Genomic DNA, 19,231 nt, shown 5'->3' with positions numbered 1-19,231 from the left:
GATGATTGCGGTCGTCCGGATGGATGAGAATTTGGCGGTACATCTTCTCGATGTCTGCCACAAAGACGTAGCGGTGCCAGCGCCAACGAAGGAGTACGTCGGCGAGAGCTGGCAGGAGGTTGGTGCCAGTCAGCAGACTGGCGTTGAGTGAGGTGCCCAGGGGCGTGAGCTGAGACCCGTTGAACACGACCCTGAGCTTGTGGTAGTGCTCGTCTCTCGCAACACTCCATGATGCGGTAAGTAGCACTTAGCGGTGCTCAATTTGTCGGATGAAGTATCTACAACTTCCATGTGTTGCAGGTCGTCGTATTCCCGCATGAAGCTGTGGTAGAGGCTGCCGAATTGAGCGTCCTTGTTGCAGCGGCGCTCCATAGCGTGGAGCAGACGCTCGGCCGGCCTGCGGGTTTCCGTGAGAGAGAGCAGAGAACTGGCGAAGGGAAGTCTCGCGATGTAGCGTCCCGTGCTGATGCGTGCGTGCGTGCGGGCGAAGATGTCCTCGCATCTTCTCTCCTCTGGGATGAGAGCGACAGGAGCGGCAGACTCCATTTCCTGCTCCCAGAAGAGCTGCACCAAGTCAGTCAGCTGGCGGTCGACCGTGCATTGATGGGCGGTATGGCCGGCTTGTGTCATGGCTCGATGACCGCCCGATAGGATCCATCCGAGGGAGGTCTTTTGCGCGATGGGCTCGTCCTTACGTCCCTTGCGGAGCCCATCCTGGAGGATGGCGGAGTAGGCATCCGCGCCGAGCAATATCTCGATTGGATCTCGGTCAAGGTATTGTGGATCGGCCAGGGGGAGACCGCGTATGTGTGGCCAGGTAATGCTGGCTCGCACGACAGACCCCTTGTAGGTTGAGAGGCGCGGAAGGCTATACGAAACCGAACCGAGAGCGCTGCTCCAGTGATTGCCGAGGAAAGCGTCATCGACAGCCGTCCGCGGGTTGCTCCGGATGCTCCTCCAATGCCGGCTATTCTCATCGAGGAGCGGATCCACGGCAGACGCAACCGTTGCGCCAGAACCTCGGCGACTAGGGAGACCTCGGATCCTTGGTCAATTAGCGCTCGGACGTCGTGCGGTCTTCCCATGTGGTCCTTGATGGTGACCCGAGCGGTGGCGAGGAGGATCGCCTTGCGGTCCGACGCGAAGTGTGTGGCGGACAATGCACTCGCTCCGTCGGATTGTGAGTACGCGTCGTGCAGTAGCGTGTGGTGCCGGGCTTTGCAGGTGAAGCACGTTTTGGTCGACTGACATTTCGCCAGGAAATGGTTGCCGTGGCAGTTAAAACACATCTTGTTCGCCTCCACAAGGTTTTTTCGCTCTGTCGCGGTCTTGGCTTTAAACGTCGCGCACTGCATAATTGAATGTTTTTCCTTGCAGACGGCGCAAATAGAGGAGTCGGACGCGCGCTTCACGAAGTGCGACTTCGCGGACCGGGAAGCTCCTCCGGATTTTGCGACGGTGCACGGCGTTCAGCGTCAGGATTTGCTTCGCGATGAAATCCATAAGGACGTCATTACTCGATGGGTCGACGGAATCGCGGATAGAGGACTCCCACTGCATTCTGGTTTGCGGGTCAAATCGCTCAACAAGCAGGTAATTAAAAAATCCATTCCGTGCATGTCGATGGGCCTGTCAATGCTCTCCTGGGCATTGATAGCGGTTGTGGCGGTATTGTGAATTCGACTCAGTTCATCGGTGGTCGCGGCCTTCATCTTCGGCACGGCGGTGTACGCGGCGAAGTTGGCGCGAATGAGCTCTCACTTGTTCTCGTAATGAGAGCTTAGAATGGACCACGCCCGCTCGTAATTACCCCCAACGATTGGCAATGATCTTATTAATTTTTCCGCAGGACCCTGCAAGCTAGTGCGGAGATAGTGGAGCTTTTCCACGTTGGAGATGGACGAATTGTTCCCGATGATGGACAAAAAGATATCGCGAAACGCGGGCCAATCTCCGTATGCGCCAGAGAATGGCTGAAGTTTGATCCGCGGCAGCGAGGTTTTGAGCGTCTGTTCTTGGTGAGTCTTAACTTTCGGCGTGGTGGACGACTCGCCTTTGAGATTGTTCGCGTACTCGACAAGCATGCTCCGCTGAGATACATAAGTTGATTCCGCGATATCAATAAAATCTGCCTTTGCGTACTCACTCTCGAGATATTTGTCTTTCAGCGTTGTCCTTATGAGATCGTGATGAGCCTCAAACTTGGTCCTCAGAGTATCGAGGATGCGAAGGCGAACTTGGACTGCTTCAGCTGTGATGCTGGAGATGCCCATTTTGCGTAGATTGTCCACGGAGCGGGACATTCGCCCGTGGATGTCGTTCTGCGCTTCTAACTATGCCTTCATTGTGACTATGCACTCATTGTGATTGTCTTTCTGCACAGGTTCGCGCACTGGATTTCACACGCGAATTTCACCCACGAACTGCAGATGCGGATGATAATAACTCCGGCTCGAAGGACCAGAAAATGTTCGCGAATGAATGAGTTTATGCGGAAAGCGCGTCCCAAAGAATTTCGTGACAGGACACCACACACAACGCACAATTGAACGCAAGGATAAGACACGACACGTATATTTTTGTAATTTTTATATAATTTTATTTAAACGCCACACAATTCAATAATAAATTTAGCACGTAGACAGCCGCACCGTCCCTTTTTCGAATTCTTAATTTAAATCTATTCATTACATTCGTTTGTCTCTCAACATTAATTTTAAAATGTAACGACTTATAAATTCTCTCTTTTTTGCGTTCGACGTTGTCATCCTTTTTTTGTACTCTGACCTTTATTATGTATAATCTATTGCGACCGATTTGAACTTTTTTATGTAATTTGTTTTTTATAAACTTCGCTATCAGCATTGAGAAGGTCCTGGAATAGGACGAAACGTATGCGAGCACGAAATTGTACATGTTATGATATTATAGACATGAATATTAACGATTAAAGTTTAAGTTTATTTTCTTAAATTTTATTTGCATAGTACACCTTTGCCGTAGCAGTAATCTTTGCCTAAATTAGTAGATTAATTTTTAGTGTTACTTAATACCTGCTACTCTCATAAGAATTTTATTAATATTACGCCGGCATAAGATGCGTTCATGTTCACATGGTTTTTTTAAGCTTATTATTTCATTGTTTAGAGTTACCCCTAGAAATATCATTAGAGATTGGTCGCGCAATCACATACGCATTATTAAAATCAAAGAGAGAATTAACTTTTTGAGAAAATGTAAAGAATTTAAGGTGCTTCCACCACATCTCTTGCACAAGTTCAATTATAGAATCAGATTCTACAATAATAGATCAATACACAATTTTAACACTATCAGATTTAAAACAGCTTGGCACATTTTGAATTTAGAGATTGCGGATGCGTTTAGATCATTATACTATCTACGCCATTATGTGTTGCGACTCTCAAAAGCAGCGTTCAATTGTATTCCTTCATGTTTTCTTGACAATTATCTTGACAGACAATCAAAGTTTTTTCAATTTATTGCTTGCAATGAGAGACGTAGATTACACAGGAAGCTCAGCTGGATGATCACCAAGAAACACGAGGCTAAGACCTCTGCTCTTTCTTTCTCATATTTCTACAGTCTTGCCACTGACTCCAACACTAATAATTACAGAAACAATTTCAGAGCACAATCAACTACTCCCACCGGCACGAGACATAAAAAAGATTATGAATTTTCTACTACCGCTGTCCCTCTGGCTTCCCCTCACAAAATTTTGATTAAACCTTCTCCTAACCCTCCTCACTTTAATTCCTCCCCCCATGTACTCAACAATGTCAACAAGAAGTGGTTCATCAATTTGTCTTCCATTGACATTCCTCATGAAGTACAGTGCCTTCTGCAATTGGGAGAAAAATTCAGCTTACCAGCATCTAAATCTTCTCCCCGGTTGATTTTTTGATTTTATTAAATTACATTGAGTGCGGCATCGGGAGGCTTGATTGTGACATTTCTCAACAGATAAGAAATCATACTGCTCAGTGTTTGGAGAATCATTTAAAAGACAATTCGAAATCTTTATCTAATATTGATGAGTCGTTGTTAAGATTGAACAACACATGTAAAACTTTCTTGGCTGATCATCCAGACATAATTATAACAAGAGCTGACAAGGGCAATGCTAGCGTGGCGCTTGACAAGAGTGTATACGTTTCGAAAATGAATGAGTTACTGAATGATACGGATACTTATATTGTCATTAATAAAGATCCCACGTCAAAAATATGTAGAGAGCTCAATGATATTCTGAAACGTTGGCAACGAAATAATTACATCTCAGCTCTAACGAAACGTTCGCTTTACACCAGTGACGGGGTGCTACCTAGAGCATATGGTTTACCGAAGATCCATAAATCCGGCTTCCCGTTAAGAATCATAGTGTCGTCCATAAATAGTCCTCTCCATAGGTTTGCCACTTTCCTACATAATTGCCTTCATGAAAACCTTCCTCTTTCTAATAGTCATATTGCCAATAGTTATGAGCTTGTCGATAAAATTAATTATTTCCACGTCGATGACCGTCTTAAATTAGCTTCATTAGATGTCGTTTCATTGTTCACAAATGTGCCTACAGACTTAATTGTTGACAGTGTGACAAAACGTTGGCAATATCTGGAGAACAAAATCAAGATCCCGCTCTTAGAATTCTCTATTGGCCTTAAGCTGGTACTGAATTCTACTTTTTTCAAATTCAACGGGAAGATATATAAGCAAATTTTTGGGACTCCTATGGGTTCCCCCCTCTCCCCCGTTTGTGCAGATCTAGTCTTACAAGATCTTGAGGAAAAAGCCAGGTCACAATTACCTTTTCATCTTCCTTTTTACTTTAGATATGTGGACGACATTGCCTTGATTGCTCCCTCTTCCTCCTTTGATCTTATCATGAAAGTTTTTAACTCCTTCCATCAGAGACTTAAATTCACTATAGAAATCCCCGAGAATGACCGTCTCAATTTTTTAGATGTCACCATCATTATTGAAGACAATCACATTGAGTTTGATTGGTATATGAAACCTACTTTCTCTGGGAGATTTTTGAATTTTTTCTCGCAGCATCCTCAAGCTCATAAAAAAGGCGTCATAATTGGCCTTACGGACAAAATCTTTAAACTGTCTAACCCACGTTTTCATGAAAAAAATTTTAAGCTGATAATTGATTTGCTACTTGATAACGGTTATCCCATCAATTTCATTTTTTCTACCATCATTAACAGAATTAAATCGCTTATCCATAACAACCTTGCTCCTCCTCTTCCTCCAACCGCTGACACCTCTAAATCGTTTTTCGTCATTCCGTATATTAAGGGAGTCTCTGAGCACTTTAAAGATGTTGCGAAGAATTTAAATAAGTCTCTCGCCTACGCTGTTCCCAATAAATTGAACCGCTTTATTAAAGCACATAAAGACCAACTTCCAAGGGAGAATCTTTCCAATGTGATCTATAAGGTCCCTTGTTGTGACTGCACGGCATCCTACGTTGGACAGACCGGTAGACAATTAAAGACTCGTATGAAAGAACATCGGTCTAATATTAATGGTTCTTCCGAACAGTTATCAGTAGTTTCCCTCCACAGACTGGAAGGACATGAGTTTGATTGGAATGAGGTGATTATACTGGATCGTGAATCTTCCTTTATGAGAAGGTCAGTTTCTGAAATGATTCACATCATAAGACAAGACAACAGCTTGAATGTGCATAAAGACACCGAAAAATTTGATAAGATTTATATCCCGATTATAAAATCATTATAATCGGAGCTGCTGCCCTGAGCATGCTATTCTTGTTTTCCATTATATCTATTTATCCGCTCCTGTATTTCTTTTGCCGGCCCCCCCTTCCTCCCTGCCTTCGGTATGCCGTACATTTCGATAACTCGTAATTTCAGTACGCAGCGAGATCCCGCATGATACACACGCTGTTTCTACGTCTCAGAAATTTTGATTGATTTTAAGTGCTACCATTTACATTAACATTATTATTTGACGGCTTTTGAACACCTGTATGTATTTTCTTTGAGCTTCTCCAAATATTCCCTATTAATCTTGTCTTTGCTTACTTGTTGTGATATTACGATATTTATTTCCTTCATTTGCCTATCTTTTAACAGACAAATATTCACTTATTCTCAACGTTTCAATAATTTTCCTTCATCAATATTAAAAAAGCTCTGATTAACTATATTTTCAATTTAGCTTTACTTACTACATATTTCTCTGCGTACAGAATTTTTTGACTTTTTTATAATAGACTATTCGATTATCAAGTATGTTATAACTTAACATTTCAATTTTATGTCTTTTTAAAAGATTCTTTTTCTGTATGATTTTTTGTACTTATTTGCTTTGGCTAATACATGTTTGCATGTGAATGTGTTGCTCTGCTCAGCTTAATTTTTCAGATTCTGCGCTTTCTTTTAAAAAAATTTTTGATGGATTTTATATGCCGTGCAAGGCTTAATGGGTATGCAGCATCTCTGCCCTATGCTTGTTTGCCACAGCTTTTTGCACCGCTTTTCACACAGTTGCGATCCCTGTGTTTCTTGGAAGGTGAGTAACATATTCAACGTGCATGCACGTAGACAGCCGCACCGTCCCTTTTTCGAATTCTTAATTTAAATCTATTCATTACATTCGTTTGTCTCTCAACATTAATTTTAAAATGTAACGACTTATAAATTCTCTCTTTTTTGCGTTCGACGTTGTCATCCTTTTTTTGTACTCTGACCTTTATTATGTATAATCTATTGCGAGCGACCGATTTGAACTTTTTTATGTAATTTGTTTTTTATAAACTTCGCTATCAGCATTGAGAAGGTCCTGGAATAGGACGAAACGTATGCGAGCACGAAATTGTACATGTTATGATATTATAGACATGAATATTAACGATTAAAGTTTAAGTTTATTTTCTTAAATTTTATTTGCATAGTACACCTTTGCCGTAGCAGTAATCTTTGCCTAAATTAGTAGATTAATTTTTAGTGTTAAATAATAAAGTTTTACACAAAAATATATATAATTATTTTCAGACACTGAAATAATGCCGGAATAGAGAAAAGTCCGAGTGAGCAAGCGGTCGTGTACAATAAGCGGTTGAACAAAGCGGTTTTTTAGCGAAGCGGTTTTACTGTGAAAGCGGTTTGCGAAAAGTGCGAGACTTCTCGGGTCCACGCGCGGTGCCCATTATATTGCGAGCGAGATTTTGGACCCGTTGCGGCGTGGACCAATTAATTTCATATTTTAGCAGTGACCTCAGGGCGCCGCATTATTGGCCGCCGATGAGATCAGGAGTTAAGATTTTTGTACTTGTCATGCGCACGGTCTTTTTCGATCAGCTGATTGGCGATCAGCTGATCGTGACGTATGGGCGCGCATGCCCTTTTGTTGCTTAAACATTGTCGACGGTTGACAATCTTATTGTCAACTGTTTATACTGAGCGTTTCTTAGGCACCGAAAAAAACGAGAGATAACTTGAACGGTCGGGTTTTTGTCGAAAACAGATTTTTCGAGAAGTTTCTCGACGCCCGCTAATTTCGAATTTTCGGATTTTACAATAGAAAAAATGCGGATTTTATTTATTCGAATTTTCAGATCGAGATAATAATTATGAATTTCGAACATATATATTTCTGACAGAAATTAGATTACGAGAAAGTACAGCTCACGTAGCGGTAAGTAAAGGAACTATCGAATCATGCAAATCCTGTTCTGCGTTAATCTGTTTTATCAGAGATTGTGTGTGCAAATCCTGCTCGGTTTTTGTTATCAATCTGCTGTCAAAATTGCATCGCACAGATCCTGCTCGGTTTTCTGCCATCAATGTACTGTCAGTTACATTCCGCGACAACAATTGTTCCTTGGCCCCTTTTGTAGGGCAGAGGAGCGTAGAACTGGCCAATCAGCTGCTATGCTGCCAGTTGATTGGCCAGTTTACGTCCTCCTTGCCCCGCGACATCAGCAGCTCTACCCGACAATTTTGAAAGGGATGTTCTTCGTACTTATTTCTCCTGGAACCGGAGACCGAGGACGTATATTGTAGGATGGAATATTCTGAGAGACTTTGTACTTTAAGGAATAAATCACTTTATTATAACACTTGCTTTTCTTTTATTGTTCGAAAGCGAGAGCTAGAGAGCCAGAGAGCCAGTCTCGGCCACGCGCACAGATATTTATTCGCGTCGCTTAATTTTCTAATCACCCGTTATATGGTGTCGGCGACAGTTACTGGGATTTGCCCTTAACGCCATCTATTCGCAACTTTGAATCTTACAGCTCAGCCATCTTGGCCTTTCGCGCTGTCTCGGTGCGTCGGTTAGTTTACAACTTTATCGGTAACAATTTTATAATGTTTAATTAGAAACGCAATTTATTTTGGTTAACATCGTGAAGATTGACAAGAGTTTGTTATGAGCTAATTTTACAAAGGTAATTACATCTCTTTTTACNATATAAAAAAAATAATAAAAAACACAGGTCGAATTACGTTAATGATAACTGTAAACTAACTACTACAGACATGACGATACAGACAGAAACGATCACGTATAATACAAATATAGAAACATTTTTACCAGAATTTAATATAACGATCAAAGAAATTAACGACACACAAAATCGCGATTACGAATTTAAAAGAAATATAAATAATCATTAGAATTAAAAGACTAAGTAAAAAAACAGAAGAAATTAACGCACAACTTAATAATAACGACAGCAATTTTTTCAAACAAAAACAATTCAATTTATACAACAGCCTCTAGGGAATAACTTATTTAATAATTATAGCATTAATAGCATGGATAATTATCCAAACATAGGAAAGAAAACCTAAACAACCAGCTGTTATTAACTTAGTAGACGAAATTGACAAATCGATATAGAATGCCTAAACAATATTGAAAGAAACAGAAGCACACGGTTTTAAAAACAAAAGGGTATAAGCTAGATATAAGAAACGATTGTAATCACATTGTAAAACGGGAAAAACATTATATTATATTCAATTTGTATTATAGAAAAACTTCGTTAACCTCCGTTTTTCTTTTTTAACGGGGGAGGGATGTTATAGTCTCACAGACTATAATTTATTTAAACATTAGTACCTATATATAATTAAATTAAGTGTCAGCATGAAATATTTTGAGGAAATGCGGCAGCCTGAAGAATCGCTGCCTCAGCAATCCAAGCGTAAGAACGTTCACCCGGAAGCGCGAAAACGCTAACGAAGGAATTCAATTTTGAACTCCCTACGTTAGCACTTGGACTTTGGACGACCCGGAAAAACCTCCATGACCATACATGGTCATGTCGCCGGCGATCCCTCTCAAAAAATCCCGAAATTAAGGGAATAAAAGCCGTCCACCGCGGATCCGCGGCGGACAGTCATAAACAGTGAATCTATAGTCAGAACAGTGCGCGAAGACTAATCATTAAATTGTGCAACGAGAACAACCGTTGATAAGACATAGTGCGAAACCGAGGGCTAGCCGCCAAACCGAGCTACGAAGCCCCCGACATAATAACTAATCACGAAAGGATCCAGGAAAGGATGATATTAAGGCTTGAGTAAACCGACTAAAGATAAGGGATAAATAAGTATATTCTATATAATAAATTTCTATTGCTAAACAATTGGAGCGACTATTTTCCTCTCCCGGCTACCCCACACCCTGTGCCGCGCCGGGCACAACACCCTGGACAAAGAACAATTAGAAGATGGGTAGAAGAATATAATATAAAACCAGGATTTTGTGATATTATATTTCAAAAATTGAAAGAAAAAATTGCAAATTCCTGAGGAAGAAAAAGTGTGTGCCTTGAAATGGGACGAAATGTCTATTAAAAGCTATGAAGAATATTCTTCAAAATTAGACGAAATAGAAGGTCTTGTTGAGCTAGGACCTTTGGGCAGACAAACAGAAAGAACGAAGTGCATCTTTGTCTTTTGCCTTGATAGCTTAAATGCACGTCATCCATGGCGACAACCATTGGCATATTTTCTTCCAGGTAAATGTATGAATGCATGAAATAATTCACTTAGTTGAGATGTGTCTAGATAAATTGAATGACACAGGTGCGAATGTGAAACTTTTGACATGTAATCAAGGTACAAATAATCAAGCCACTTATAATCAACTAGGCGTTGATGTAGAAAATCCATATTTATATATAATAATAAAAAAATATTATACTTCATATGATTTTCCGCATTTAGTAAAAAGATTAGCGAGTTTTCTTAGAACACATGACAATATATATTGCAAAGGAGAAATAATTGCATCATATTTCTGATTTTGTGAAAACCTGGAGTATTGATAATGCGACAAAAGGAGGCTCTAATTTATTGTCCCATATTTCAAGGGCACATATTCATCCAAATTGTTTTGAAGCAATGAATGTAAAAAGAACGTTTCAATTATTTAGCCATACATTCGCATGTGCAATTAAAATAGCCGGTGACTCAAAAGAATTAAATTCAAATACATAGGAAGCGACAGCAGATTTTGCAGAGCATATGAACAGCGCATAATTGATGCTTGCAACTCCTACAGTTTTAATGTCACATTCGGCGGAAAACGATCATTATCAAGGAAAAATCCAGATATTGAAGATCTGTTATCAAACTTTGTGCAGTGGTGTTCAGGATGGTCAAAATTTTCGGACAGAATATATCAAGTTCCTTGTTTCAAAGGTTTTATCATTACGATACAAGCAATTCTTGCTTTGTATAAAGACTTGCAAGTAAAATGAAGAATTTAAACTTGCAACAGGTTATTGCAACCAGGATTCAGTGGAACATTTATTTTCAAAACTTCGGCAACGAGGAGGATTTAATCCAAATCCAACTGCAAGAATGTCCGACTATCAATTAGACATATATTATCCACTGGTTACATTCAGACAAGCGATAAAGGCAATGTGCAATGCTCTGAAAGTGAAGCTCTCATTAATAAACCGAATCAAATTATTAAGACGGTTGAAAATTGTATGAGTGCAAATAATGTTGTTGCTATTGATGATGTTGAAGATGATGTTGATGATGCCGATTTAGTAACAGAATTACTTGACAAACATTCAGACATTCTAGAGAAATATGATGTGGACATAAATAATGTAAGTATACTTAATAATTATGATGATAATGCAAAAAACATATTTTGCAGGTATTGTCGCACGACGATGTATTGAGAAAAATAATTTGTGTGAATTGTCGTACAAACAATGTTAAAATCGCCAATGGAGGACGCAACGCCAAATGAAAGATACATTGAATACCGTGAATATCCCAACGCAGACGAGGATGCTCCAACAGTTACAAATTAACTCGACCAACAAGCCTCTTTATAAATATAATTAAAACACACAGTTGATGAGCTTCAATCGTACGTGGCAACATCATTGGGCATCCACACAGATTCTTGAGAAGATTACGAATGAAGGTATGTATGCAACGAATAAAATGCATGCCGGATGGTTTGATATAAATAAGTGTTACAATCACGGCATGCAAGCGTAAATTTTTAATGACAGTTAAAATATATTTCCCGTACTCGATACCATAATCACGCTGCAAAGACAGTGAATACATTTAAAAGAAAAATAAAAAACTTGTCAAATAAGTAAAGTTTTATAAAAAGATTACAATATTATAAAATAAAGAAAATAAGTAACATACTTTACGTAAAGAACGTACTTTAAATTTTTATTGTAACTTACATAAAAGTACGAAAATATTTCTCTTTCATTTTTTTATATTATTAGTATCTTAAAAATCGTTAAATATTTTAAAGATTGTTGTACTAATTAATTTAAAACTGATTTTTAATTTACTGACATTTTCTGTTCAATAACGGAAAAAAGAAATATGCAATTCCCAATGTCATGGAAGAACATCACAGTTAAAATTATTGCATAAATGTCTGAGACTAGCAAATCTATCACGAAAAGACAAAAAAATAAAACAAAAAATTATAATGCGAGCATGTCATGAAATTGGGAAATCATATTTAAATGTTAAATACTATTAATGATATCCTAAGATACCTATGATATCCTAAGAATAATATAAATATTTTAAGGAAATGCATTTATGTTTATCTCATTACTCGTAGGCACACGGTATTCATATATAAATATTCATATATAATTAAAGGGAAAGATGTAAATGAATATCGTGCAGATATAACAAATATATAACAATCACATAAAAATATAAAACAGTGATTTTGAATAAATCACAATCAAAAGAGACGTCTATAAAAATATAATTAGTATAAAACATATAATTACAGAAAAAGAGACGTAACATCACACTCATACACTTCAAGGAAATCTACATATAGATTTCCCCGTGATAAGATTTGCTAGTCTTTCATTATGCAATTTTTTTAACTGTGAATGCAATCTTTACGTCATACTTAATAATTGTCAACGAGAAATAAATTTTTTTTTCTAAACTTCGAATTTAAATACACGTTTCTATGTTACATACAATAAGAAATATGGATAAAAATTATTAAATAATCATGGAGACTAAAATTAGTAACACAGAAGAGATAGCTTTAATAAAATTATTTTTCGTTAAGTATTTTTCGACTTATGAGACTTAAAAGTTACAGTACCGTCGCATTAGCATTACCCAGTGTTACCGCGTGGAGGATAGCACATTGTCAAACCGTAAATGGTGCACATTTTGAACATCTGCTGAAATAAAAATTCAGATGTATTCATCTATCTTGCCTTCATTAGTCTGATAGTCCTCTATCTTGCCTTCACTGATCGGATAGACCTATCTTGCTTTTGTTGATCAAATGATGTCAAGAGCTTTTTAAATCAACATTGCGTCCCGCCAGCAATACACACACACAAGAGGTGTAAATCCGATCGGACAACCTCCACGCGGTACACCTTGGGTAATGCTAATGCCGACGATACTGTAACTTTTAAGTCTCATAAGTCGAAAAATACTTAACAAAAAATAATTTTTTTATAGTGTTTTGTAAAGCTCTTAACATTAGCTATTAGATTCTGTTATGAAAAATAAGGTATTTCGTTTAAAAAAATTGATGTGACCTTGACGTGACCTTGGCCACGCCATTCAATGTCAAACTGATAACATCAGTAAATAAATCTTTTTGAACCTTACAACTTTTGTCTAAAACATTTTTTTCAGAAACGTCATCCTTTCAAGAAAATTCGGGGTCTCCATCTTTTTTGGACACCCTGTATATATAACTGTCTTCGTATCTCAATGAGATAATTATAATATATTAAAATATTTGTGAAACATTAGTTTTTGTTAAACAATATAATTTATGTTCGAAAAGTAATAAAAAAATTTAAAAAAAATTATTAAATAAAAAAAAGAAAAAATTAACACTCTTCATATAATAACGTAGACTGTTATTAAAAAAGCGAGATACTACATGCTTCTTACATTTAATATATATGTAATACATTTATAACTGTACACACAAATATGAATTGGAAGACTGTCTCACTCGTTGCAAGACTTATGTAAGATGTAAGTAGAATTGTTTTTTTTATATACTAAAATCCTATATATTTAAAATGTACTAGATTTATTGTCAGATAAACTTAGATAAAGTCAAATTAAAGTTTTTTTATTATGTAAAGTCCTTCAAGAAAATGTATTAAATTATACAAAAATTGGAACATTTTTGGTAACAACAAATATATAATTTATTATATATTTTAGATTATACATTAATTATACAAATAATTTACAATTTGTATTTTAAGACAATATTAAGACTGAAGAATAAAGTGTGATTATCATTGTCTATAACTTTACAATATAGCGATTTGATAGAACGCGTGTACATGTGCATATCAAAAATTATTTGACTATCTTTGTGTTTTGCTTGCCATCAACATTTATGTGATCGGCGTTTTCGGCTATGCACACAAGGAACCGTGTACATGTGCACTCGATTAACTTCGGACAATAAAAGAACGCAGACAATAATTCGCTGACTCTTTCTTTGTCTGCGCTCTTCTATTGCCCAAAGTTGACCGAGCGCACACGTATACGGCTCTTTCCTTGTGTGCATAGCGGGTAGCATCTCGAATCTAATACCGCTATCGGCGATCGGACTCACGATTATTCGTTGCCTGGAAGTACAGGACGAAGGACAAGGAAGGACGACGCCGAGTTTAGTGAGTATCATACATGTAACGTGTCGGATAGTAGACAATACTAATGGAAAGATTTGATACTTTTATGAGATCGTTTATTCGCACAAAGGTAAAATGCCGTAACGATACACACTAAAGCCTATCGCACACGAAATTGCATAGCTGCATGTGCATAACATAAGACCATATGGACCAATGAGCATCGAGTATTAAGTCGCCATATTGATTTACATAACATAGCATAAGCATAAGCATAACATGTGCATAAGAAATGAAAAAATCCATAAGAACGAAATTTTTATGCATATGGTCTATGTACAGCCAATCAAATGTCAGACATGAATTCCCGCCAGGATGACAACCTAGTTCCACCGTTATAGAAGTCTGTGGTATTTATGTTCACGCTAGACTGCATTAAAGAAAATAAATAAAAATTCATAAAGCTAAAATATGGAAGATCATAATAATTATTATTTGAAAAGAAGTGAAAATGAAGAAAATATGTGTGAGAACAGAATAATTAATACAATGACTTCGAGAGAGGAAGATTCGTTATTAGTGGATCTTGTTAAAGGTTATCCGCATCTTTATAATAAGGAATCAAGAGATTTTAAAGATATTATTAAAAAAAATAACTCATGGAAAGAAATAGGAGATATATTAAACACAACAGGTATGGAATACATTTTTTATATTACTTATATACATTATATATATATATATATATATATATATATATATAAACCTCTTTTATTTTAATAATTATATATTTTAATAGCAAATTCTGTCGAAAACAGACAGTTGTCGTAAAAAAACAGCAAATTGCGTTAATAGTCAATCATTGTGCTGACATTGCGTGTAAGTGTTGTCATTTTGACAATGTTGTGTTTTCGACAAGTTTTGTTATCAGAAGAAATGTATTTCTTATATAAATAGGTTTAATATGATGAAATAGATTAATTATATCTTTAGCTTCAGATTGTCAAACGAGATGGGCAAGGCTGCGTGAGCGATATTCTCGTGAAAAAAAATTACGAGAAATGGAAACAAGAAGTGGAAGTGGAAGTACAATGAGACAATCATTTCTTTTATACGAACAAATGAATTTTTTGTTCAAATTTGTTAAGAGTAGGAAGTAAGTTTTTTTATAGCTAAAATTCTTATAGCTTATATATATTATTATATTTATAACTATATATTATATTTGTAAAACATTTATATAATTCTCTATGTTTGTATGAATGTTTCATTCAGATCTATAACCAATATATCCAACTTAACTTCCAAACATCTAATCAAAACGAATGAGGCAACAAAAATATTAGGTAAGTTTATATTGTTAGTAGACTAAAGCCTTGTCTACAATGGAGTCGTAAGTCATAAAAAATTAATCACAGTTAAATTTAGAGAAGAGTAATCGAATCAGATTGTTTAATTTCTTATGACTTACGACTTATGACTCTATTGTAAACGAGGCCTAATAATATTGTATTTATTTATAAAATATTGTGCGTGTGTGTGTGTTATTTTAAATATAATTTTAATTGCAGGATCCTCAAATATATTAAGAAATCAGATCCGAAGTAACGAAGATGATACAATTAATAAATCATCTAAACCAACGTTAAGAACTGTGAATGCATCATCAGAAATAGCTTCTACAAATTTATCAATACCTTCTGCATTCCATTCTTCTTCTTATTCAGTTACTACATTTTGCTCAAATAATAGTGATAATAGTTATTCCCAGAAAAATATGGCCAAGGAACCACATAAACATAATAAACTAAAGAGACCATTTCCTATAAATCCTAAATCTGCAAATATAACAAGTACGGTTTAATGATAGATTCACACTGCGTCATTGGATATCGTTAGACATTGGACGCAGTGCGAATCCAGCATTATAGCTATATTTGTATATATAACAAATATAATAATAGCTATATTACAAATATAGCTATAATTCTAAAATATATGCAAATTTTTATATATCAATACTGAAGATAAATTAATATTTATGTATTCATTTTCTTCTTCAGACTTATGTGATAGCGATGATGATTTTCCTTCACCACCTAGTCAAAATGCACCTGATTTTCTTTCACCGCCTAGTCCAAACGCATTAACAACTAACGATAAAATATTTCCTTTATTAGAATATTCAGAAACATTATCCAAAAACAAAGAAATTTCTCCAGCAGCACATTCAAGATCTTCTCCTAATAGAAAAATTTCATCTCCACTTGATCAAGAGACAGTATTTTCAGCATCTCAACTTGATCGAGAATCAGTATTTTCAGCATCTCAACTTGATCGAGAATCAGTATTTCCAGCATCTCAACTTGATCGGGAATTAGTACTTCCATCTCTTGACTCTTCGTCATCAAAAATGTCATTAAATTCACCAAAAAGATTCACAAAAAAAAATAAATGCACATCTTCAACAGATAAGTTGGAAGACTCTTTTTTTAAATTAACGTCAGTGGTTTCATTACATTTAGAAAAGAAAAGTGAAAATAAATCCTTTGATATAACAGATGAAGACGAAATTTTTGCAAAAGCAATTGCATGTCAATTAAAAAAAATATCGGAACCTCAAAAATCTCAACTAAAAGGTCAGCTAATGAAAGTATTATATAATCTGTAATACAAAAAATTTTATTATATAGTTATAGAAATATTAGTTATTATAAAAATATTATAAATGTTACATTAAATATTAAATATTTTAAGTATTTAGTTAAATAGTTAAGTATTATTAAGTATAATTAAGTGTAGTTAAATATTTTATTTTATATATATATATATATATATTTATATATATTTTTTTTTTATTACATGTTCATATATAGTTTATATTCATATGTATATATAATGTAAAATAAAGTATATAAAACAGGTTTATCATATACATTTTTATAGCTTATCTTTATTGTATCCTCTATGAATATATTCCATTTGCCATGGTACTTCACCTTGTGGTGACGACAAATATTCAGATAAAATCTCTCTTTGAGTATAAGCTTCTCTTATCGCTCTATGTATATTAGTAGGTCGCAAATTATTTACATTATCGAGACCGAATCTCCATGCACCTTGTATAACATTTCCTATATGATCTTCGCTATCTACATAATTTGGAGGACAGTAAATGTTTTCGCCTGCACTGTTATTTTCCGTCATTAGAAAATTATGCAAATTTATTGCAGACATTATTATTGCATCTACATGTTCTGGCTTTAAACATATGCTACGTGTAAAAATTCTCCACCGTGAGACCAAAATTCCAAATGTGTTCTCAATAATACGTCTAGCTCTTGATAATCGGTAATTAAAAACAGACTTTTTCTCATTCAAAAACTGTCCAGGATAAGGTCGCATTATTCGTTTTGATAGAGGAAATGCCTCATCAGCAACAAAATAATAAGGCATTTCTATATCCGACAGAGGTAACTTACAATTTTCTACAGGTATATTAAGATTATTATTGTTTAAGCACTTTCCAAATTCTGACTGTGCAAATATTCCACCATCACTTGCACTTCCGTATGCACCACAATCTATTACAGTAAATTTGTATTGATAATCGCATGCAGCTAATAATACAATACTAAAAGTTTTTTTGTAATTAAAATATAAACTGCCAGAATTTGAAGGTGCTTTGATAACAAAATGCTTGCCGTCGATCGCTCCAATACAATTAGGAAAATTCCAATGATTCCAAAATCCAGCAGCTATTTTCTTCCACTCTTCTTCTGTAGGTACTTTTAAATACATAGGACTTAAAACTTGTGTTACAATTCTACATGTTTCTTTAATAATTTTATATACAGTTGATTCACCTATGCGATGTGCAAATGCAATCGAGGATACTTGGTCTCCTGTTGCAAGGAATCTGTAAGAAAACAAAATTATTAGTAAAAATAATAAGAATTACATAATAATAAATTTACAATAAGAAGGCATAAAATACCTGAGCATAATAATAAGCCGTTGTTCTGCCGGTAATGCTCTCCAATTTCTTTTTTCTAGGTGAGGTCGCAGTATATCCAATAATTTATTAAAAGTCAAGAGATTCATTCTTGTGTATTTAAAAAACATTGTCGCATCTTCTTTCAATTCTTGAAAAAGATGTTGAAAATCATCAAATAGTGGTCGACGTACATATATTGGTCGTATCCATAGTCGTTTTTTTACTTTTTTACGCTTTTGTAAAAGAACATAACTTGCTGATATTATCGCAGTGAAAATCAAATCATTCGTGTCCATTTTGACAAATTTGCTGAACGTATCGCGAGTTTTTGTAAATAATAGGTTAGAGACACGCATTTTCAATTGTTCCTCAATTCTGATTGGCCAAAACTTATGTCTATGCACATTTGTGTAGATTGCGTTCTTTCTTTATGCTTATGCTATGTTATGTCTATGTTCTATGCATTTTGTGTGCGATAGACTTAACGCCATAACGTACAGAGAGAACAAAAGCGTGCGCGACTCAACGCCCGAGCTACTCGCGCGCCGGGCAACACATTACATGCGCCATCTGAGAAGGCACCGTACAAAAAAAATAAAAGTTTCTAATATCCTCCCACCTTGAGTTGTGAGAGGAACACATAAACAACTCAACAAACAATAAACTCTAATACAAGGCACTTTATACAGGGTCTACCAAAAGTGTGGAAACCCCTAAATATCTCGGAAAATATACGTTTTACAGAAAAGTGTTTCCAACAAAAGTTGTAGGGTTTAAGAAGATCTATATACTGATTCTATCAGTTTGACCTTGGATGGCGTCGTCAAGGTCAGGTCAAGGTCACATTGACTTTTTTAAATGACACCCCCTACATTTGATTGCATATTCTTATAGCTTAATTCAAGAGCTTTCCAAAACACTATAATAATGTTCATTTTTATTAAGTACTTTGCGAGTTATGAGGGTTGAAATAATTTCTTAATTTTACATAAACCATAAAATATCTAGTAAACCATTCATTTTTCGATTATCTTACCTTCATACTTTTATGTACAAAATAATGAAAGGAA

General features: G+C 35.9%; 2 protein-coding genes across 2 annotated transcripts; both read right to left on the bottom strand.

Annotated features, from left to right (window-relative positions):
- Positions 1-1,757: 1,757 nt before the first annotated feature.
- On the bottom strand, positions 1,758-2,273 carry LOC112639904. Its single transcript, XM_025415233.1, has one exon. It carries the CDS (start codon positions 2,271-2,273, stop codon positions 1,758-1,760), a length of 516 nt encoding a protein of 171 aa, XP_025271018.1.
- Positions 2,274-17,092: 14,819 nt separating this feature from the next.
- Positions 17,093-18,834, bottom strand: LOC105247987 (protein ALP1-like). The gene is made up of 2 exons (XM_011252483.3): positions 18,162-18,834; positions 17,093-18,083 (listed from the first exon to the last, which is right to left on the bottom strand). Exons 1-2 carry the CDS (start codon positions 18,515-18,517, stop codon positions 17,105-17,107), a joined length of 1,335 nt encoding a protein of 444 aa, XP_011250785.3. The 5' UTR covers positions 18,518-18,834; the 3' UTR covers positions 17,093-17,104.
- Positions 18,835-19,231: the final 397 nt, after the last annotated feature.

The sequence above is a fragment of the Camponotus floridanus genome, unplaced genomic scaffold (genome assembly GCF_003227725.1).
Source record: "Camponotus floridanus strain SB8 unplaced genomic scaffold, Cflo_v7.5 scaffold117, whole genome shotgun sequence".
Classification (NCBI taxonomy): Eukaryota; Metazoa; Arthropoda; class Insecta; order Hymenoptera; family Formicidae; genus Camponotus; species Camponotus floridanus.
Note: the sequence above shows the minus strand (reverse complement) of the source record. Positions and strands in the feature narration are given on the sequence as shown.

Bases quoted from the DNA above. Each gene is read 5' to 3' on its own strand.
- LOC112639904 (XM_025415233.1), bottom strand. From the start codon at position 2,273: ATGGGCATCTCCAGCATCACAGCTGAAGCAGTCCAAGTTCGCCTTCGC.
- LOC105247987 (XM_011252483.3), bottom strand. From the start codon at position 18,517: ATGCGTGTCTCTAACCTATTATTTACAAAAACTCGCGATACGTTCAGC. The intron at 18,084-18,161 runs GTATTTTATGCC...GTTTTCTTACAG, and splicing joins CGGCTTATTATTATGCTCAG to ATTCCTTGCAACAGGAGACC.